Raw genomic sequence first — 23,447 nt, 5'->3', positions numbered from 1 at the left:
TAGGCGTTAAAAAATTATTTCTGGACAAGACTGACATGTCTTCCCTTGAGGTTCTTTGCAAGAAGTGGAAAGACATTTCTGTACCCTGATGTGCCTTGAGAGCTAACTGGGCTGGATGAATAAGTCATGCCCAACTCTCTTCAGTTTGGGAGATGCACTGATTGTTCAGGTGTGGATGTGGATCCCTCCTGCAATACTTGAACATATGCCACCCTTCCCAGACTCTTCATCAGCCACCCACAGACACTGCAGACGAGATGATGAAAAACTGCTGATCTCAAACCACATCAGTCCCAAACACCTTAAAACATAGGGCAGGTCTGCCCATGCCAAAGCACAAAGCTGGTGAGGGGACCAAGGACCAGCCCACAGCCTTGGCACTTCCATCCCACACCGCCCTACCTCTTCTGGTGGCCCGTTGGCTCCTCTATGACAAGCACAACCTTCACAAAAGTACCCAGGAATGGTATAAAGATATAAAGAGACACAAATCGGCTCTTCCTAGTGTTCGCGTCTTCCTGTAGTTAACCACCCAATTTTTGTTTTTCCAGCCTCAACTTCCAGACACTGATTCTCATTATGTTTTTCTGTACAAGAATTAAGAGCTGACTCTTCAGTATCTAGATTTTCCACCTTGCAATGTTTTTTTGTAATGAATAAACCAAGGATGAACACACTTGGGAAAGATATTTTCTTACAGTACAAACTACATGACAGAAACTTTGCAGAAGTAAGGGTGTTTAGATTATAACTGTTCAAAAACAAGACAGATACTTCTGCCCAGTTTCTTGGCTAGTTTAAGTCAAGTTGATGCTAACCTAAGCATAGCAAGCTCAGCCTTTCAAGCTCAACTAGGAACATCCTAAAATCCCAGTAAGGAAAATAATTAAATAAAGGATGGGAAGTGGTTGGGTGAAGTGCAGCAAGACCTCTTTGCCAGCCTGTGCTTCAGAAAGGCTGTGCTTTGGATAAAAGGAGGATGAATTTTGGGTGGTGATCACTTTGGTTAGAAGAGTTATTTCCTCCATGGCTGAGACACAGCTCTGGCAAACCAGAGCCACCCTGGAGGCGCCAGCACAGGGACATGTTGTCCCAAGCGCTGCTCTGCCTCATCCCATCTGGCTCAGCTCTCCCCATCCAGCATGAACCTTCCTTTAAACCAGAAAGCAAAACCTAGCCTGAAATCCAGCCCATGCTGCAAACCAGCTGACCCGTGGAGCAACCCAAACCCGGTTATTATTCTCAACCCAAAGATGGACATTTGTTCAAGAGCAGTCACAAATTTTCCTTATTATTATTCTTAGCTAGAACACCCAGCCTTATATCTTTCAGTTGCTCAAGGTAAAAAGCTCAGCACAATTTGAACTGTGATCAACCAAAACATGAAATGAATGCTGTGTTTTATTTAATAAACTCTAGCAACACAAGGCTGCCTGGTAGACACAATGTAATTTGGTTTGGATGCAAAGATGGCAAAATAATGGGTTTGTCTTCAAAGCAATTTAAAAAAAGAGATTTCTGTATTAACAGGGAAGAAGCTGCCAAGCTAAAATTCATATTTAATAAGCTATTTTTTCTGTTCCCTTATATTAGCATTCAGAGATTGTAAATTCTTGTTATTTTCCTCAAAGTCAAGAAGTCATCGCATGTCACTAGAAAATCATCACTGCTGGTATTAGGAGTTAGCCTGAGAACTATGCAGTTTGCTAAAAAACGGCAGAAAGGAGAGTGAGAAATGGCAGTTGCTGAATAGTCCTTCAAAAATATGACTCAAGATGAAAAAGCACAGAGAAAGAGCAGAACAAGATAATTCCATTATTTCTAAGACAATCTCATGATTTGGAATAATAAGACAATTTTAAGACAGTCTTAAAGCATCTGCTGGGCTTCTCTCTCAGCTTGGTTTAACTACGCAGAAGACAAACCCCAAAGCTTGTTGCAGTTACTCCAGGGAGGGGGGAAAAAAGAATTCCTAAAAGAGTATTTAAATAACTACAAAACTGAAGTGATAAATTGAGTGAAGAAACCACACCAAGAACTCTTTCTAACTGCACGATTCATTGTGACCCTAGCAAGCAGCACCCTTTAAAACTTTCCCCTCTAGGGTTCACCAGGATAATGGTAACATACAGAAAAGAAAAAACAACCAGAATAATCAGAGAGCTGCAATGCAAGAATCGACCTCTATAGCACCAAAGAAATCACCTGTCCCTGTAAAGGCCACTTCGTGGTGATCAAACCCCACAGCCAGGCACAATCAGGCAGCAGTCCCAACACACTGGATACAGGAGCAAAGCTACGGTCCCAAACTCTTTTTTTTTTTTTTTTTGCAATGCAGATGGAGCACAGCAATGTCCTGCAGAAGGTCCCATGTGGACAGGAATGGTGATGGTGCCTGGCACATGGTGCCCACAGAAACATCCCCACTCCCAGGACATCCTACTGTGCTGCTCAGCTTGGGGTCAGGCTTGGTCCCCACCAGCACCTCATGGTTCTACAAAGCCATCGTTGCTTTTAGTAGCAATTAAGCCACATAATGAGCACTTGGAGAGTATCAGGTTCCTGCTGCTTATGGAGCTGTATTAATAACTAAAACCATACAAACAAAGATAAAGGGGGGGCAGAGCATCTCCATTGTACAAAGCAATTGGGATGGAGAAAGGAGATTTCTCCAGAGCAGCAGCCCTGGCAAAAGCAAAGCTCCCCTCAGCCCCAAGGGCTCTCCCAGTGCTGGAGCTCAGCCAGAAACCAGCTCAGGGGCCCCTTTTGGTTCCTCCATGTGGAGCACATCCCTCTTTCTTTGCTGTTTCAGTTGAAAACTGTGTTCCTCTCTCTTGCAGACGGGCCACCAGTGCAGGAGGGAGATGCAGCCGCAGCCCTGAGCAGGCTGCTGAAACCATCTGTGACCCACCTCTGTGGAGCCCGGAACCAGCCATGAGTGGCTTCTTCTCGCGCCTGGACCCTCGGCGGGTGCCATGGGGGGCCGCAGGCCATGCCCTGCGCACCCGCATCCTGCGCACCAAGCCAGTAGAATCGATGCTGGAGGGCACAGGGACCACTACTGCCCAGGGCTCCAGGCTGGCCAAGGTCCTCACCACCCTTGACCTCATCTCCCTCGGCGTTGGGAGCTGTGTGGGCACTGGCATGTACGTGGTGTCTGGCCTGGTGGCCAAGGAGATGGCAGGGCCTGGGGTCATTGTTTCCTTCATCATTGCCGCTGTTGCCTCCATCTTGTCAGGTGAGTTGTACGAGTGGGTTTTTGAGTAACATGACATGTCGTGCATCCTCTGACACCATTCATGGGTGGACAGCTGGCAGGACCCCTGCTCAAGAGCATAAGCTACAAGGAGGTAGCAACTTTGCCATAGACTGAAAAACCATTTTCCACTGGCCTTACCCAGCTCATGGAGTGCACTGTCTCTCATTGCCCAGACTTCAGATAAAACCTCGTACTGGGAGCCAGCAGCCCAAGCATAATTACCCTGATGAGCTGCCGATGGCTTCCCCAAGGATGAAGCCTGTGGTCAATATATTTTGAAAGATTTGAGAATTTTGCAGCCTGTATCCCAGGCAGAGAACGTGGCCAGGCCACAGCACTGGAGCAAAAGCATAACGTGGCTTGTGGGAAACTCTGTTTCAACAGAAAGGGGATTGGTGGCTTGGGTAGCACCGGACCTGGCTTTTTTTATTCTGGGCATGGCTGACAGTTAGAAAATTCTTCAATTAGTTTTGGGGTTGCTTTTATTAGCTCCTATTTGCACAGGATGACTCTCTGAATTTCCAAAGAAAAAACCCAACAAATAAATGTGTGGAGAGAGAGGAGTTACATATTTGAGTGAAAAGCTGGTGAATTCCATCTCCTCTGTAGGAACCCAGCTGAGCATATGGCTCGAGCTGCGGTTTCCACATGAAGCCAATACTGCTGGCATTTGTCCTTTCCAGATCAGTGCTAACACGATGATGTGATGTTCCCTCTCTCCCGGCTCAGAGGACTTTGCACACTGTGTCAGTCTGGTATCCAGCTTTTATCCGCAGGTTGAATAAGGAAATTCGAGTAAATGGCAAAGGGCTTTGATAGAAGATGGGAACAGCAGACACAGCAAAATGACCCAGCTCAGCTTTTCAAGTCTCTTGATTTAGGTAGTGGGAGGTGGAAGCACATGATGCTCTGTCCCTGGGGATTGTGGTGCTGCTCCATGGAGACCCTCACCAGAGTCTGTGTGAGTTTGAACCTCCTATGCCCCTGCACCCCAGAGGCACAACCCTGGAAGAGCCCAGGGAGGAGTGTCACACTGTCCCCAAAGCCACGCCGGGGCAAGATCGCAGTGATGCTGGCTGGGGACCACCACTCCAACAGTTCTGCCTCTCTGCTCCCCAGTTAGGCCCCAGTGACAGGACAGCTCAGACACATCTATCACTGGTTCAGTCCAGAACAAGAGCGGAGACCACGCAATGAGATCCAATGCTCATTTGAGATTCCAACAAAACAAATGAATGAAACCACCCATTTTTTAACCAGGGCAGTAGATAACATCAGTGTCTTTATCCCTTCCTACCACCTGCTTTCTCTCCTCTGCGAGGGTTTCACTGGCCATGAGGGAAATCAAGAGCAAACAGAACTGGGATGGATCTCATCTTAAAAAAAAACACACTGTCCTCCAAAAGGGGCTTTTTCACCCCAAATGTGAGCCCTGCCCTGCAGCGGGGAGCTCCTCTCGCCTACAGGAGCCCATGCCGCTTCCCGCTCAGCTTTCATCTCCACTTGCTTTTATAGCCCTGGGAAAGTGTTTTGGGAAGGATGCGGTGTTTTGATAGTCTCCTTGACCGCTTCCTCACTTCATCATTGACGCTGCTGTTGTTTATAACAGCAACACGTTTTTGGCAAGTAAAACCAAGCGAGGATTTGAGAGCTGGACGGGCTATGGGGCTCACGGGGGAAGCGATTTCAGCTCTCACATCACAGTCGCTCCCAGAGCACTGGGTACTGAGCTCAGATAAGTGTGCACAGACAGATTTTTTAAGGAGTTTCTCACAGTTTTAAGGCCAGATGGGACCACTAGATAACCTGCTTTCTCTTGATGTATTGAAGATCAGAGAGCCAGATCCCACTGCCTGCAAACTGAGTCCAGGAGGGGTTTGAGTAAAAAAAAACCATTCCAGACAGCCGTCAGCTCCCCTGACAAGCAGTCACAGGGAAGCCCTGCCAGGCAAGTCCCACTGGTGGGAAACCCCTCTGCACTGTTTAGCCTGGTTTCAGGTAGAGGTTTTTCCAATTTCATCTACCTGAAAAATTCCAGTTATGCTTTCCCCTGAGTTTAAGCAACATGTGCCCCATCCGGGTACTTACAGACATAGTATAATCAATTAAACTGATAAATTAAATGAAATCAATCTCTCCCATTTTCTCACTAGACTGCCTTTTATTCAGGTCTCAATCAGAAACATTTGTCCAACTTCCCTTCAGAAAGCCTCCAGCCCTGGGGACAGCTTAGGCTCTCTCCATCAACTGTGACCACCAGGATTCTCCGCCCTCACCCCCATTTCTAACCAAAACCACTTTTGTCAAAAATCAGCAGTTTGCATCTTACCCAACACCATTACCCTCTCCACAGCCTTTTCCACCAGCTATTGCTTGTCCCTTTAGTGATCTCCTTTCTTAAAGTAGTACAGCCTTGTTGATCACATTTTGCAAACTCCTCACTGTGAGCTCAGGCAAGGGCCAGGTCCTCCCTCACAGTGGTTACCAGTGCGGGATAGTTTGCTCTGACACACAGCCCCACAAGCTTGGGTGCCATGCTGTGCAAGAAAAGACACTTTCTCTCCCAGGGGAACTGCTCTGTGACTTCATGGGAATTTCAGGCACCGAGCCACACAATGTTGGAGCACATCATGATGCTCTTACCTGGTACTGCAGACTCAGCAGCAGCCGAGAGGCAGAGCAGGGGAGAGCTGAGCATGTGCCTCAGGTGCTGTTGCTCTGCAGGACAAGAGCCGGGATAAGGGGCTCCAGCTGCAGCTCGTCATGAGCTGCTTGCGTGGTCCTGGAGAACTGAGAGTCCTTTTTTTCAGGAAGCTTTATTTATGGAATTGCCTTTTATATATCTGCACAGAGTGATCCTGAAACACAATGGACATGCTTGCTGAAAATCGGATTTTGCCCTATACCTGCCTCAATAAACTGGCTGTTCTTCTTTAACAAAGGACAGTCCCTCTGGATTTCTTGTGTGGAAACATGAATTAATTGGTGTTACCTCCAGCACTGCTGAAAGGCCCCTCCCCAAAGGCTTGTTTCACCTGAAACATCACTCCCATAGTGGCAGTGACCTACAGAATGTCTCATGGTGCCTCTGTGTCCTCGTGCCACCTCTTACCCCCAAACAAAATAACCAGAGAATGGAGAGGTCAATTACTTCTGAAAAATGGGGGCTTGTAGATGGGATCTAGGAAGGGACAATGTCATGGATCAAACTGCTCAGCTGTGTTTATGTCCTTTGGGATAATGTCAATAACACTATAATTACACCAGCAGAATGACTGTCACACCAATTACACAGTGTAGCTGATATTCAAGGAAAAGAAATGGTCTTCTGTGAAAAAACTACCCTCCCAAATAGCCACTGTATTGGTTCGTTTTCTGCAGAAACTTGCAAACACTCTTGACTGGTGGAAAAAAATAAAACTGTCTCCAAATTCAAGGAGTTGTGTCAGGAAGTGGGTGCACTCCCAGAGCTGGGCTGGCTGTGCAGGGCCAAAGGGAAAGCTGCATCCCTCCGGGTGCCAGGGGATGAGGTGCCAAATAGCCAGGACTGTGAAGGAGTAACTGAGTAATACACTTTTATTTAGCAGTTTAATAATAATAGTAATAATAATAATAATAATAATGCACTACTGATGCAGCAGAGATTATTGAGATGAAATCTGCATCCTAATAAATTATATTGTCTTCCTTTTAAAGCAGAGAGGGAAGGTGGTGTGAACCCCATTTCCGATGTAGGACCTGCAGCACCTATAAGTGTTTTGATTAATGTCACCTCACATGGGCAGTGGCAATCAGGGACGGATGGCAGATCTTGCATCTTATGTCTGCTGGACTGGATACTACATACTATTATAAAAAACAGTTTGCTTTCTTAATATATCCTGATACCTAATGCAGATATCCACAACATGTTGCAATACGTGGTGAAACATTATTCTTCTATTCTGGAATCCTAATAGAGTAATTGAAAACTCAAAGATTTTATACGCATTAATATCCTTGCTTTGCTGTTATCATTCTGTATCAATAACAATCCTCTTTAAGTTTTATCTTGTCATTGGCCAAAAGTAGAGCTGCCTTCAAGAAATATTATATGATTTTTAAGGCCATCACGGAGAGAAACTAGATACTTGTCCCCATCAGAGCACCTGTTTTATAAATCATTCAGGCCTGTGGCTATCTGTGAGTGTCTTACCTTTGCTGAGTGCATGCATTTTTCATCATCTTTGAATAATGACTCTCTGTAGGGCTGGATGATGGGGATGTCTTGCTGCTCCTGAGGTTGGGCCCACTTTACAGAAATCAGGTTTTGAATGCTCCCATTGAAAAGCACTGCCAGCAATGTGCATGCACATTAAACAGTGAATGGAATGCAAAACCCTTCCAATACCAAGAAAAGAAGTAGCACCAAATTCAGCTTATGTGTTTAATAATTCTGCATTTGTACTGTGTAAATACTGCACTTATAGTAAGAGCAGCAACCTCATAACATTTTTCTAAATCACTCATTCCTCTTTATATACTGATCTGATTATAGTTTTGAAGCAATTATTATCTTCTAACCAGCAAAAAGTAGTTGATAAAGAACTCAATAATTACTATATGTTTACATAATGATAATAACAGTCCATTAACCCATATGGGCTGAACTGGGGTCTTCATGGCAGGGGCTTAATCAATGTTAAATATGCAGGATGCAGTGCACCCTTCCAGCACTTGTTCTGACTAATATTTGGGGAATTTATTACTAAGTCCATCTATTCCTTTTAAATAAAAGCTAATGGTTGTTTTAAGACAGCAATGCATCAGGGTCAGGTTTTTATTGAAAAGTATCCTGACATAGTAAGTACACAAGTTGTTTAGAAATTATTAAGGTCCACTGAAATCTTCTCCTGAAGAGCTGATGCTTCTGGGCTCCTCCTGATGCTGCCTACAGCCCTGGGCACTTCCTGTCACCTCCAGGCAGGTGGAACAGAGACAGTTTTGCTTTTTCCTTTCCCAAGCACATATTCCTTATGTTGCTTCATATTTTAAACAGGTGTTTGCTATGCTGAGTTTGGTGTGCGGGTCCCCAAGACCACGGGTTCTGCCTACACCTACAGCTATGTGACGGTGGGGGAGTTTGTGGCGTTCTTCATCGGCTGGAACCTCATCCTGGAGTACCTGATCGGCACGGCCGCGGGCGCCAGTGCCCTCAGCAGCATGTTCGACTCACTGGCCAACCACACCATCAGCCGCTGGATGATCAACAGCGTCGGGACATTGAACGGATTAGGTGCGTCACACTGTGTGTAGCTACCTGTACTCATTAAGGCCTGGAAAGTAATTGGAAGCTTGTCAGAAGTCAGACAAGGATATTAGGCTTCATTCATTATTCAAATTTCTTCACAGAAATGGTTGTCAGGCATTGGAACAGGCTGTTCAGGGAAATGGTGGAGTCACCCTCCCTGGAGGTGTTTAAAAGACACATAGATGAGGTTCTTAGGGACATAGTTTAGTGACAGTGTTTGGTTCATGGTTGGACCTGATGCCCTTGAGGGTCTTTTCCAACCAAAATGTTTCTATGATTCTATGATAATTTACAATCCACCTGCCTCTGGTACTTTGCCTGTGCAGGTTTTTCCCATACTGGATTCAGGATGTGTGGGATACATCCATAGTTTGAGTTCCTTTGGTTTGAGCTGGCACTTAGCAGAATAAGCACCACACATTAGTGGAATGTCAGAGGCTAATGACAGCGCGCCAGCACTTCACCCAGTGCAAGCACTTTGCTCAGTCGCATTAAGAGTCTTTTTAGAGAGTACAAGCCAGTGCCTGCCATGTTGCTTTGTAGAAACTCATGACCAACAGTTCCAGCAACAGGCCATGGTTCCTACCAGTGAGTAAAACGGCTAGCTATCCTGTACCTGTGTCATGAAAACTTAATGTCTGAGTTTTAATTAGTAGTTAGCTGATACATTTTGTGCAAACTGGGACCTGATCATTTGCTTCCTGCCCTCCCAAAACTCCTAACAGTGTCTTGAGGGATCAGGATTTATCACCTTAATAAAACAGTGTTAGCTAGCAGAGGCAGGGGCATGGGCATCTGGAGACCACCTTTGCAATGAGGTCAAGGAGTTCTGCAAAGCCTCAGGGTCTGAAAAGCATTTCTAAAAGCTCTCATAGAGTTTCTGGAGATACTGTTCACAGCTATGGATGGAGAGCTACACACCTCTTTTCTCTTACCTAGGGAAAGGAGAGGAGTCCTACCCTGACCTTCTTGCTCTGGTCATTGCTGTCATTGTCACCATCATCGTAGCCATGGGGGTGAAGAACTCGGTGGGGCTGAACAACGTGCTCAACGTCATTAACCTGGCAGTCTGGATCTTCATCATGATTGCTGGTCTCTTCTACATCAAAAGTGACAACTGGGCTGAAGGGCAATTCCTGCCGTTTGGATGGCCGGGGGTAAGTCCTGGGTGCACAGACAGACATGCAGCACCTAAGCAGTGCCACCACCTGCCACACATTCAGCTTTGCTTTGGTATACATACCCCACTTCCACTGCCCTCCCCAAATCTCAACCCTTCCAAACCCACCTGCGCTTTGGCCAAGGACCTTCAGCTTCCACCACTGCAGCCTGGGATCCAGATCTTGTCACTCCTCCAAAGTCAAACGGTATGGCAATGCTTTGTCCATGTCTCCTGCCACCTCCTAGAATAAACTCAGAACTTTTCCAAAACATCCTCCTGGAGAACCAAACTCCACATGAAAGTGTATGTCAGGAAATGCCACTAATTGCCAGGCAATGGAGCAAGATGCAGTGGCCATCCAAGATAGGGCGCTCAGGAGGAGCTGGCTCAGCCTCTGCAGAGGGGGAAATACTTATGTTGGCTGGTTCTCAACAACAATGTTCTCAAGCATTTGTTTTGAGCACTTCATAATGCCACCTGCCAGTACTTAGTTTATAGATGTTCCCTCAAAGCTTACTAAGAATTTGGACATATTTGGCTTTTTAAGCTTGCTTGCACTGGTTTTTATCCAAGGATGAACAGAGACTGAAAATATCTCTGCTGGCCTAAACCCAAGATAATTTCTCAGATTTACACTGCTCGACTCCATCGGGGTTTTGTGCAGAAAAAATAAGCAAGAAAGAAAAGTAAACTAAAATTCTTGATTACTGAAAGGTTCCCAAGCTGCTATACAATCCCTGCACCTCCCTTCAGTAACTCAATACCTCTCTGCCAGAGAACAACACTGAGGAGAAGAGCACTGAGGCCCATTTGAAAGCAGAGATCATATTGACCTTTAAATTGTGCTTGGCTTTTTATGCCACACAATAGAGATGAAAAAGACCAAACAGAAAATAGCTGGTTTGCTCTAGTTCAACCCACCAAATATCACTTGGCAAAAATATATAGTTTTAAAAGATACATATCCAAAGCACATCAAAATCAATAAAGCCTTCCCATCGTTTTCAGCTGGTTGTTTGTCTCCCAAGTTGTTTTTAAAAGGAAATAGGAAATCCACCATAGCACAAGCATGAGATCCCCAGGAGCATAGGGCGTACTTTAAAAGGCAGTTGCAGGTAGTCACCTGAAATGGGTGGATTTTACTGTCTGTTCCATCGCTAGACAGCTGAGATAACAGAGATGTGATGGACATGTGGTACCCAGCCAGCTAGCTAGATGTATGTGAGAGTTTTACAACTGCAGATCAGCTCACTCCTTACACCCACACAGTCTTTACCCTGCTTCGGTGTTTCTTCCATGTAAATGTCCTTGCTAATATTTTATATTTTAAAAAAATCACATTAAAAGTAACTAAACAGTACAAATAATTCCGCATCCAAGTGCTTCAATGTGTGCTCCCAACCTGTCTGCAGCTTCCAAGCAAAACAGAGGTTGTTTGGAGAGCGATGCATCTGACTGTCGCTGCTCCCTTCTGCTTCTTCCACTAGCGGATCTTGCTGCCACATGAGACGTCTCGCTAAGATGGAATGTGTAAACATGCTCCAAATCCCTACTAATAGAAACAGATTTGGGGTGGATTATTGTGAAAGAAAACCTGAAATTAGTTAATTGTCTCCTCTATTGCTACTGGGATCTCCCAGCAGATTCGGGCACTGCATGGGTGCAGGTTTGTGGTGCATCATGGGTGAGCTGCAGATGCCTTCAGTGACTCAGGTCACACGTCGAAATCTTTTCCGTAGACCAGATTACAGGGTTACAGGACCTCCCAGAGTCAGTCCCCAGATGGGAAGACCCAGCTTAACCTCTGTACCTCCTGATCTGCCACACTCACCCTTTAACTCAGACTGAACAGGACTGGGCTCCTTCACCTTCCCTCAGTTCCCTCTCCCTGGGTGAGTGCCAGCCTTCCTCCTGTCGCTCAGATGCTTGATCCTCCATGCAGGTGCTCAAAGGGGCCGCGACGTGTTTCTATGCCTTCATCGGCTTCGACATCATCGCTACCACAGGAGAAGAAGCGAAGAGTCCCAACACCTCCATCCCCTATGCCATCACGGCCTCACTTGTCACATGCTTGACAGCATATGTGTCTGTAAGTACCAGCTATGTGTAAATGTACATAAATTTATACATATGTGTATATATATATTTTAAAAATACATATATAGCATGCCCCTTTGGGGCATCTGCGTGGCTTCCCTCCCCATGAGCTGGGGTGCCAATCTGACACTCAGACAAGGGCCCTTTTTTGAGAACTGAGACATCAGCTGTGCTTCCATGTGACTACAGTGTCCTGCTGAGGCTCCCCTCGGCTCCAGCTGCGTTTGTCCCCAGGCTCCTGTCACCCTGCCAAGATCCCTCTGCTGACTGAAGGGAGATGGTGGCAGCATTTTTTCTCCCCATGCCTCATCCCCATCTGCAGCTGGCTTTGCATCCAGAAGTGCAGCAAAGCTGAAGGAGCAGCAGCATTGCAGCAGCATTTGTCCATGTTTTTGAGGGAGATGGGGAAGAGAGATGTGGAAGAGGGTCCAAGTGGAGGAGTAGGATGAGCAGGGATGGCAATGAGAGAGATGTGGCACCAGCAATGTCCAGCTGCTCTGCACCCCAATAAATGCATGTTCATACTTAGGGATTTTCTCTCTAAAAGAGCAAAAATATTTTTCTGATCTTTTCAAGGAAACTCGGCCTCTCCCACAGTATGGTGGGCTTCCCTCAAAGCCAATTTGTCCTTGGCTCAAATAAGACCACAGTGTTCTCAAGTGATGCCGTCTTGGGTTTGGGGTTGTCCTATGCGGGTGCACGACTCCAGCAGCACTGTGTCCACACAGGAATATGGCAGATGTGAGTGTTACTAATCCCACTGAGGCCCACCAGCCTCCTGCATTAGCATTGCAGCGAGGTTCAAGGTGTCACGTTCTTGCTTTCAGATGGCAGAAACCGAGGCCCTGCAGTACCCTGGATTAACCACCCCACAGCAAAGCACACACAGGCCTTACCTCCAGAATTTACATCTCCTCCACAGGGGACATATGGGTACAAATGCAATCAGACTTGAAATTTTTTAGCTTTCTACCCTTTAGAAGCAGCTCTCACACCTTGTGCGTCCCCGATGGCACCCAGAGCTGCTGCTGACATCTGTGCCCTGTTCCTCTTGCGTCCCCCAGGTGAGCATCATCCTCACCCTGATGGTGCCATATGATGCTATCGACACGGAGTCCCCACTGATGGAAATGTTTGTGGTCCACGGCTTCTACGCAGCCAAGTTCATCGTTGCCATCGGGTCTGTGGCCGGCCTGACCGTCAGCTTGCTGGGCTCCCTCTTCCCGATGCCGAGGGTCATTTACGCCATGGCTGGTGATGGGCTGCTCTTCAGGTCAGTCATGCCCATGATGGCATTTATTTTTGCTCTCTTGGGACCTGGATGGAAAAAGTGCTGGCTGGGACGGAGTCTGTCCTGCATCCAGACAGCCCTGTGCAGGAAGCAGTGAGCAAACATAGACTCAATGCTTGCAGAACAGGGCAACACCAAAGCAAAATCCTGAGGAAAAAGAATCAGGAGAGATCTATGTAAAGGTTTCCCCTTTGGTGCTGGTACCTCGAGATTCAGCTGATGGGAGGCTGAGCATTTAATTCAAGAGTTACTTGCGAAAAAAAGCAGTTTATGCATAAAATTTTGGCACTTATTTACAAGAGTCCTAGTTCCCATTTCAGATTGCACAGAGCTGGTTAGACCTAGATCTAACTCCAGATCCAGCCTCAGCAATATTTCCAGTCTCTGGCTGTCTGGAGTTTAAGGTTCAAAAGGAGCAAAAGGGTTCACAGCTCTAAACCTGGCCCCTCCAGCCGGATCAGGGTTATTGCAACACGGAACTGCTACAATCTGCTATTTTAACTTCGTGCAACTGTTTTGCACTCCAGATTTTTGTCCCACGTCAGTTCTTACACGGAAACTCCCGTAGTGGCTTGTATCGTCTCCGGATTCCTCGCAGCGTTGCTCTCCTTGCTGGTCAGCCTGCGGGACCTGATAGAAATGATGTCCATCGGCACACTGCTCGCCTACACACTGGTCTCTGTCTGTGTCCTGCTCCTCCGATACCAGCCTGAGAGCGACATCGATGGCTTTGTCAAATTCCTCTCTGAGGAGCACACCAAGAAGAAGGAGGGCATCCTGGCTGACTGCGAGAAGGAAGCTTGTTCCCCAGGGAGTGAAGGAGAAGAGTTTGCTGGACCACCAACCAACACGTGTGGGGCAAAAAATCTGCCATCGCTGGGGGATAATGAGATGCTAATTGGGAAATCTGAGAAATCTACCTACAACGTGAATCACCCCAATTACGGCACGGTTGACATGACCTCAGGGATAGAGGCAGATGAGTCTGAGAACATCTACCTCATCAAGCTGAAGAAGTTGATTGGCCCTCGCTACTACACAATGCGGATCCACCTCGGACTTCCAGGGAAAATGGACCGACCCACGGCAGCCACTGGCCACACAGTCACCACCTGTGTGCTCCTGCTCTTTGTCCTGATGTTCATCTTCTGCTCCTTCATCATTTTTGGGGCAGACTACATTTATGAGCAGAACTGGTGGGCTGTCCTCCTTGTCGTGCTGATGTTCCTGCTCATTGTTGTGCTGGTGTTTGTGATCTTGCAGCAGCCAGAAAACCCCAAGAAACTGCCTTACATGGCGCCTTGCCTGCCATTCGTTCCTGCCTTTGCTATGCTGGTGAACATCTATCTCATGCTGAAGCTCTCCACAGTCACGTGGATCCGATTTGCTGTCTGGTGTTTTGTGGGTGAGTCCCAGGGTCATTTATTTTGAATTTTTTAGCTGACACTCTTCTGAAAGGATGCTAATAATAACTTCCCTAATTAGAGTGCTTAGGCTGATGCTTCTTCAGTGGGGACATACCCAGTGCTTTGCATTTGTCCCTTGTCATTCTGAAGTTCTTAGAAACCTCGGTCAATCAAGCCCCTGAACCACAGCTAAATGGCAAATTACACCTGCAGAAAATGTCAGTTTGATGGAAGTAAACTGCTCTGTGCAAAGGTGACTATTTTGATGAGTCTTTTGATACAAAGAAGTTGGGTTCTGAAAATTGCCTCACAGGCAGGTTTTCTACAGAAATCTGCCTGATTTCTTGCTATCTCACCCACGTGAGCTCTTCAGCAGCCCACACCAAAATCTCAGCACTGTGTTTCCAAAATCCAGAGCCACCCAACCCCAGCACCCCTGGAAGAGACAGAGCTGAGGGATCTGTGGAACGTATCTCCTTTTCTTGGTCTAAGTCCTAAACTTGGTGGCAGGGCGATCTTGGGACTCACAAGCTCTGTAGTGGGCCTTTTTTTCCCAAATTTAGGCTTCCTAACACATAGACAGGAGCCTGTCATATCCATAGTTTCCCTTGCTTTACATTGCAACCCACTTACTCCATAAACCCTAGAGACAAAGAGCAGATCTCATAGCTCCTCCGGAGAGCTGACAAGTCTGGACTACAGAGAACTGAAGCAACAAGACAATATCAATGCCCAGGACTGTTTACAGAGAAATAATAACCCTATGGGTAAATGTATATATTGCAGAAGTCCACAGGAACCCCAGTTGCAGACAACAGACCCTGATCACGGTGTCAGCACCCAAAAGGTCCATCCCTGGACAAGTATCCCACCAGCAGCCCTCCCCTTTGGGAGCAGGGTTCAGGGTCTTGGCTTGAAAGGGAGAAAGTGATGGGGAAAGAGAACAAGGATTGATGCAAAGGTCACAGTCAGCTGCCACCTCCCATAAAGGCAGGAATCACCCGGAGGAGGGGTGGACAAGCACACGCCACCACACCAGGCTCACCAGCCTTTGTGCTTTTCTCGGGTGCTCCTGATGTTTGTGGATATTTTACCTTAGTTGGCAGAACCAGGAGATGACAGGATCAGACCTTGGATCTCCCTGTGGCATCTCAGAGGGTTTAGAGTAGTCACATAGTTTCAGTCTTTCAGGGGGAGGTTGCTACCTCATTTTTCCTCCATTTTGCCATTCCTACTTCGGGTTTGTAATGATGATGGCAGCTAGCCTGAGTACAACTGAGGTCTCACAGTGAAGTTCCATCTCTAAGAGTTCTCTAACCCCAAGCTGAGCTGTTAGGTAGCAGCTGTCATGTGAACCCCTTTGCGCTGGAGAAGACTTGCTCAGTGCTTTGTTGGACCTGAAAGGCAATAAGTGAAGCTGCAGACCCAGTAAAAAAACCTTCTACCTAGAAGCAGAGTTACTCCAAAGCATCAACTCAATCCGTTGTGCTTAAGTACTTTCCCCATGGGTACATTTAACACCCGTTCAGCTGCCAGCAATGGCAATGAGTCAATCAAGCCACTCCATTGAGGTGTGATGGGCTCCACCAGCCCCATCCAGGGCTGCTCACCTGTTGGGGGAACCACATTCCACTTGTTTTTCTGGCAGAGACGTGTGGTCCTGCTACACAGATTCTGAATTTAACCTCATAAGCAGTCTGTGGTGTGTGGAGAAGTCTGTTTCTCCATGCAAATGTCTGGAGCAGGTTAATCCCAGAATCCACTGGAAATTAGATTTCCAGATACATTTGCTTCCAGAGAAAGCATTGGCGCAAGAAGGTGAGATCAAGTAGGGCTAGAGGGAAAAGATGAAATGAAACTCCTGAAGGGGGGAGGACAGGATTTCAGAGCTGTTTTAATACCGAATACACTGATCCTGACAACCCTGAGGCACATGTGGCTGTGAGCACGAGCAGAAGAAAGACAGAACATAAGAAAACTCCAGAGAGAAAAGGATATCTGGGAGGGTAATGGGGTGGGGAGGGAGATTGTCAGAGCCTGACAGCCTCCACGTGTCTTCTGGGAGCTGCTGTCCCACCAAAGCTGCAGATGGCACCATCACATGGACAGCAGCGATCCCAGCTGATGTTTGAAGCATATAGCCCTTGGGTCACAGGTGGCAGCTCAAAACCACAAACTCAATAGGTTTGAAGAGTAGATACCAACTATAAAATAAAGTGGCTTAAAAAATATAGGCATATTTAGACACACCTAACTCTCATGAACTGGCACCAGCCTGGTGCTGGATGGGAGGATGCTGGTGGTGAGCTGGGCTGGATCCCAAACCCAGCCCTGATGTGGGTTTGGGGGCAGGTGCCATTTTGGGGCATGATGTGTTTATAGCTATGCATTAGCTGGGGTCGTGGGGTTGGTGCAGGCAGCTGGGGTCCAATCCTCTCCCTCTTGCCCACCACAGGTCTACTCATCTACTTTGGCTATGGGATGTGGAACAGCACATTGGAGATCAGCGCCCGGGAGGAGGCCCTCCATCAGAGCACCTACCAGCGCTACGACGTGGATGTCGACCCCTTCTCTGTGGATGATGGCTTCTCCTACAACACTGAGGCTGAGGGCTACCCAGGCTGGGGTCCCTCCGAGGACAAGGGCTTCTCGTACCAGCAAATGGCAGGAGCAAAGGAAAGCCAGCGGACGAGTAGCAGGTCGAAAAGCAAAGGCAGGCACAAACCACCGTCAGAGGCCCTCATCGCCAACGATGAGTTGGACTACTCGCCTGAGTAGTGGGGCAGGCAGCAGGGTGCTGCACTGCCCAGACGATGAGGAAGGATCTCCGTGGCTCCCCCGTCCCGTCCTGTCCTCCCCAGGTCCTTCGCCACCACCCTACTCACCTCTGGTCCTCGGGACATGCTGTGCAATTGCCGTTGATCCCGAAGCAAACACACCTGTGGCCCATGCCGGCGCCACTGGTCAGATCCCACTCTGGTGGATTTTGGCTGATCCTCTGGCACCAGTTGATCTCTCAGTACCAGCCGCACCAGCAGAAGCGGTGGACTGGGAGATGTGCCAAACTGGGAAAGCATTTAGAGATGGAATGAGCCACATTAAGGAATGAAACAAGTTGCCCCTGGGGAACATCCACGCAATGGCTGCAGCCCCAGGATGACACTCTTACATTTTTGGCACTGTCTTAGCATGTGTATTTTTTCCTTTGAACCACCCAAAAGTAACATCTGAGCCAGAGGGACAGAAAGGTAGGTAGGAACAAAATGGAGAGGGACAAATCCCTTTCAAGGGAGTAGCTCAGAGGTGGATCCAGGGATGTTGGTCCCATCACACAACATTTCCATGGCCCATTTTGGTGCAAAGGCAGTTGGTGCACACAATAGTGCAACCTCTGTGTCCATCCCTACACTCCAAACCCCAGCATCCCAAATCCTGCAATTCAAAATTAGTCCTTGTCTCAATCAAACCTTGAAATCTCAGTGCAGCTGAATATCCCAAATCTGCAGCTGGGAGCCTGGTCCCATTTCTGGTCACAGCAAGGGCTGTGACCTGCTCGTGGCTTAATCCACCTTATGCGAATGGTTGACAAGGACGCCACACCATTTCTCTGAGCACCACCAGTCTGAGGCTGGGTGCTGTTTCCACCACGTTGTGTCTTTTACAAAAGTGACCTCGTCATAATTCCCTCCCTGCAGTGGGCACGTTTCAGCACTGGCTCTGGCCTTGGTGTCCATGCCCTCACAAAATACCAACATCTTTGGGATGCCACATCTTGTCAGGAGAAGACACAGCTGCTGAAATCTCCCTCCCTGCTGCCATCTCCACCTTGTACCTTTTTCTCTGTTTCTGACTCTGGCTTGGTGGATGTTGTATGAAAAAACACCAAAATGTTGCTCATTCTATACATGTCCATATTTCAGTTTGAAACCAAATGGAGCCAGTGGCTCACAGGGCAGAGGTCGTCGTTTGTCATGGTTCATCTCTCTGGTGTGGCCAGAGCATGATCGTGGCCATGACCCCCCCAGCAGCACCATCAGGTTCCCCGTCTCCAGCATCCCTGCAGGACTGTCAGCGGTGATGGGGTTTGGTCACAGCCACCACCTCCCCTGGCACAGACAGCAGCCACATTGCTGAGTTAGTGATTAGCAGACGACACCCAGTAGGTCTATTTCTGGAGCCCATTACTGACCTGCTTGGTTTAAAACACTGCAGCAGAGGAACATCTTTTTGAATAAATAATAGCAAGGAAAGCACCCCATCAGACAGAAACACCCATCCTCCTCCTGGGCGCTGAAGGCTGCTGCTGGATCCGTCCCTTGGGCTTCCCTGGAGGAGCCCAGACCAGCTCCAGTACAAGGGGCTGCTGCTGGCATCGCAGGGGACCATTTGACATTGATGGGGTGTGAGGCAGGATTTCCAACATGTGATGCTGAGAGCCATTGGTTCATTCGATGAAGCTCAGCTCCCCGAAACACAGTGTAGAGCCTGCCTGGCACCCTTCATGAACAAAGGGGCTTCTGGGTGCAGAGGATGCCTGGAACTGCACTCATTCCCATTACTACTGGACCTCACGGGCTTGATGGAGAGGCCCTGGCCATGGCTGCAAAAGTTTCACACTTGCAGCTCCTGTCTCAAACTGTCACAAACTACAACTCTTTTGCCAGTGGAGAAGAGCATCTGATTCTGCAGATTTTAATCTGGGAACATCCCAGGTAAGGCAAGGGGTTTGGCCTCTGCCAGGGCCTTAGTATGGGAGCAAGAATTTGGCAAAAGGACCCGTAAGCTTTGCTCTGGCACCTCCTCCTGCTGCCCACCCCTACCACACTTCTACAAGCAGAAATCCTGAGCACGTCCCACTAAAAAGCTGTTTGCAATGTGTGCATCACAGGTCAGTTTGGAAAACCTCTCTGCTGGTGTTGACCACCTCTCACAAAGGTCGCCTGTCGTTTGTGCTTGACTGCTCTCGTTCTTGATGCCTTAGAAGTACCCAGGAAAGATGGCACCTCGCAGGTTTGGCTTCACAATTTCAGGGAGAAAGATTGATGCTATTTCCTACCAGCTCTTGTACTATACCATATCTGAGGTAGTCGTCTTCGTCCTGCTTCCACACGGTATTTAGGCACCTGCCCAACCACAAACTCATGCCCAAATACCCTGTCGAATGGAAGCCTGCTATTCCTTTTGCAGCCTTAAGATCTTGCTACAGAGCAGTTACCAGTACCAGTGTCTGTCGTCATGTCTGCTCTAGTTATGCCATTTAATCTGACAAGGGCTTGATCCCTTGCTCTTTGCTGTCAGTAGGAACCTCTCCATTGGACCCATGCATCAAGTAAAGCCCTTCGGCTGCTGTTGTTCACCCATCCTCCTTCCCCTTCCTGGGGAAGCGATGGGCCAGGACAGCTGCACCCTGTCCCTAGGACCGACAGGAAACAGCATTTGATGCCACAACACCATCTGGTGCGGACGGGCTGCTGTCAGCCCTCACTGTGGCAGGGGGTGGGAGCCGTACCCTCCTCCTAAGCTCATCCCACTTAACGGAGGAAGATAAGGAGAAGGTGACCTGGGTTTTGTGGCCAGTATTCAAGGAGGTCGGTTTGCAGCAGGGTCCCCCCACCCTGCTCTGAGTGACGGTGCCTGGGGGACACATGGGTCCAGCCCCTGTTTGGGAGCTCTAGTGCTTTCCCATGTAGTAGGTGTTGGGGTCTTCAACGGGCCCAAGCAAAAGCTGCAAAGACCAAAACATTCAGACGTGTCCAGCACCTTTGGGCACCGCTGGCCCCAGGTTCGGTTTCAGATGCTGGGAGGAGGCGCAAGTGCTTCTTGTGCTGTAACTGCAAAATCCAGCCTTTCCCCCCAGGGTGTCCTCAGGGAGGTTCTCACACCCCTGTCCCATCAGGAGGACACACGCAGAGCTGCACCACCCCAATCCCACCACCGGCGAGAGACAGCCCCTACATGCCTGACTGCCCTCCCCGGGGGCACCAATGCATGGTACAGACGGAGGGAGCATAAATACCTCAAATCCTCCAGGCCGACTCTAAAAGATTTCAGTCCCTCTGCAAATTCACTCCACAAAGTTACAACCGCTTGGTTACAAGGCCCAGCACGCGACAGAGAAATCACACCCCGAACAACGAGGGATGTTGTAAATCCAGCTTGTAAATGATCTTCAATTTGTTTTGTTCGGTCTTTCTGGTGTATATCTTGCTCTTTTTTTTGCAGGTGGTAACTTTCTGGTGTAACAATTCTCTGCAGCTCTGGTATGAAATTGATGTATTTGTTAAAAAGAGTTTGTTCTGTTAATTTTTTTCTGTGGTTTCCAAAAGCCCATTGGTGCATTGTACAATGGGATCTTCTAGTGTGTCATGAGAAAGAACAAAAATATGCAGATATGTTATGGAGTGATTTTTATTTTCAGATGATTGTGTTGTTGAGAACTATACATGTTATATATATATATTATCAAGATACTGAGAAAAAGATCTAAATTTACCAAAATCTGTATATTTTAATAAATGCATAAAGCTTTATTGTGTGCCTTTACATTTCAAAATCAAATAGGAACTAATGGATTTTTAAAGAAAGCTGGAGACAAATGTGTCTTAGTTTCAATAGTAATGTAAATCTTTTAAATGAAAGACCAAACCAAAAGGTAAGAGATAAAAAATTCCCGTATAAATTTTGTTAAGCCAATCAGTACCTGAAGGTCTGATGTTTTTTCAATGCTAAACTGAAGCTAGAGATGAACAAATCTTGCCTCAAGTGCTTCAAAATCTCATTGTAGAAGTTCCATTTGAATGGGCTGACTTTGGTATTTACTTGCACTGTTGTGAAAAAAAAAGTGGCTGTCAGTTTACGCAATAATAAAACCAAACCAAACCAAACCAAACAAAAAAAAACCCTAAAGCCAAAGAGCACAGGTTTACTATTGCAATGCGAAGCCCTGGGAAGCTCCAACGTCTTCCCGTCTGCTCACGGCGCTGCCAGCACCCACCTTTTCCAGGGGTAGCTGGGTTGTCACGGCACCATCCCCCCTGCACAGGCACTGGGGTGGCGATGAGGCCCGGGGGCCATGGCCACCTCTCGCCTTTGGGGTGCTTAGAGCCGCCAGCATCCCCCCATGGGGTCCCTCCTGTTGTTCCTGTTATTTGGGGAACAGGGAGGCTGCAGGTACAGTCCCCATGATGGAGAGCTGTGGCTGGTCCTGGTGGAGCCAGGTGCAGCAGCGTCAGAGACCAGCACCTCCACATCAGGGTAACCACCAGAGCTCATATCACTCCACAGCTGAGAGCAGGCATGGCATGGAGCAGTTTTTCCATCCAGGAGAATTATGTTTGACTCAATTTTGAGGCTTTGGGTCAGCAAACAAGCATTAAAAGCCTTCAAGAGCCAACAGCATCGTGGCCAACCCAGACAGAACACCATGGGGGGTGGTGGGGAGCTTTGGGAGGGCACAGAGCAAGTATTTCAGCTTTGATCCTTTAAAAACTAGAGAAGTTTGATGTTCTTTATGCTTTCTCCAAACACTTCCCCTCAGCAGCGCCAGCACTAACATGCCGTCCCATACTTGGCCCCTTCTCCTCACACCCCACGGTTGCAGATGTTCGTTTTAACTGTGGTTGCTCCAGGGTTGTTTTGTTTTGCTTGGGTTTTTCTTCTCTTCCCTGAAATAAAGTTTTTTCCTTCCTCCAAGTACCTTGCCCAGGGTCTTTTAAGGGATGGATTTGGGATCGGCTGCCAGTAACCTGCAACCCCGGGCACCAGCACCAGCCCCTGCCAAGGGTCTCACAACCCCTGCCGAGGGTCCCCAGCTCCAGGTGCCTGAAGATGTCAAGTTGCAGCCCAATGATTTGGGCAGCAAAAAACCTGTGAGCGCTGCCTGGCAGTGCTCATTCCTTGTTGGGTCACACACTGCTGCCCAAGCCCCTCCAGCAACACCAGCACTTTGCCAAAACCCCTCCTCAAGAACCTCAGACAGGTTTTCCCATGCTTTTTCCTCCTGGTTTGCTCCAGGGCTGTTTACAGGGCAGTGTTCCAGTAGCTTTCTGCTCTGAGGTCTCCCACAGCGTGGTCAGCCCCGGGGTTAACAGGCAGAGCCACCACTCGGCTCGAGCCGCAGTGCACAATCCACAATCCCCAGGCAGCCTGCACAAGCTGGCACGTCTGTGTGCTGTCCCTTCACCCGTGGCACCCACACATCAATGGCAGCACTTATCGTGCCTCTCCAGTGCGTACAACAACTGCCTGTGCCCTGCCTGTGATGTAATGGGCACAAGTGTCCTGCCACCAGCCCAGTGCCGCTGCCCGCCTTGGGGACATTGTATGGGATGGCAGCGATGCAAAGCTCAACACAACAGAGATGCGTTCAAGACTGCTCAGGGTCTTAAAGGCATATGCTGGGGTTGTGTGTTGGAGCTGGTGGGTGATGCACGGACAGCCCAGGACATGATCAGCTCCTTCTGGAGCTCCTTCGTTCACTTTTTTCATAGAATCATAGAATCATTTTGGTTGGAAGAGACCCTCAAGATCATCAAGCCCAGCTGTTAACCCAACACTGGCACTAAACTACCTCCCTAAGAACCTTATCTCTGCATCTTTTAAACCCCTCCAGGGATGGTGACTCCACCACTGCCCTGGGCAGCCCATTCCAATGCCTGACAACCCTTTCCATAAATAAATTTTTCCTAATATCCAAACTAAATCACCCCTGGTGTGACTTGAGGCCAATTTCTCTTGTCCTGTCACTTGCTACTTGGGAGAAGAGACCAGCACCCTCCATACTACAATCTCCTTTCAGGTAGTTTCAGAGAGCGAGACGGTCTCCCTCAGCCTCCTTTTCTTTCCTCTTCTTTCCTTTAAATGCTTCAGCTTCAGATTCCTGCGTGGAGGAGGTAAGGTGTGGGAGCTGCAGCATCCTTGCCCACGGCCATGTTGCCCAGTTT

General features: G+C 48.0%; 1 protein-coding gene across 1 annotated transcript in view; it reads left to right on the top strand.

The window, feature by feature from the left end:
* Positions 1–18,229, top strand: part of SLC7A14 (solute carrier family 7 member 14) — a 29,218-nt gene extending 10,989 nt beyond the window's left edge. Inside the window, exons 2-8 of the mRNA XM_065845018.2 lie at positions 2,841–3,238; positions 8,298–8,534; positions 9,489–9,706; positions 11,654–11,800; positions 12,873–13,081; positions 13,627–14,504; positions 16,961–18,229. Coding sequence (XP_065701090.1) covers positions 2,935–3,238; positions 8,298–8,534; positions 9,489–9,706; positions 11,654–11,800; positions 12,873–13,081; positions 13,627–14,504; positions 16,961–17,283 — 2,316 coding nt within the window. The 5' untranslated portion in view covers positions 2,841–2,934 and the 3' untranslated portion in view covers positions 17,284–18,229. The remainder of the gene's footprint in view (positions 1–2,840; positions 3,239–8,297; positions 8,535–9,488; positions 9,707–11,653; positions 11,801–12,872; positions 13,082–13,626; positions 14,505–16,960) is intronic.
* The last annotated feature ends 5,218 nt before the right edge of the window (positions 18,230–23,447 follow it).

Source organism: Patagioenas fasciata, chromosome 9 (assembly GCF_037038585.1).
Source record: "Patagioenas fasciata isolate bPatFas1 chromosome 9, bPatFas1.hap1, whole genome shotgun sequence".
In the NCBI taxonomy this organism is placed as follows: domain Eukaryota; kingdom Metazoa; phylum Chordata; class Aves; order Columbiformes; family Columbidae; genus Patagioenas; species Patagioenas fasciata.
The sequence above is the reverse complement of the archived record's forward strand: the minus strand, read 5'-3'. Positions and strand labels throughout refer to the sequence as shown.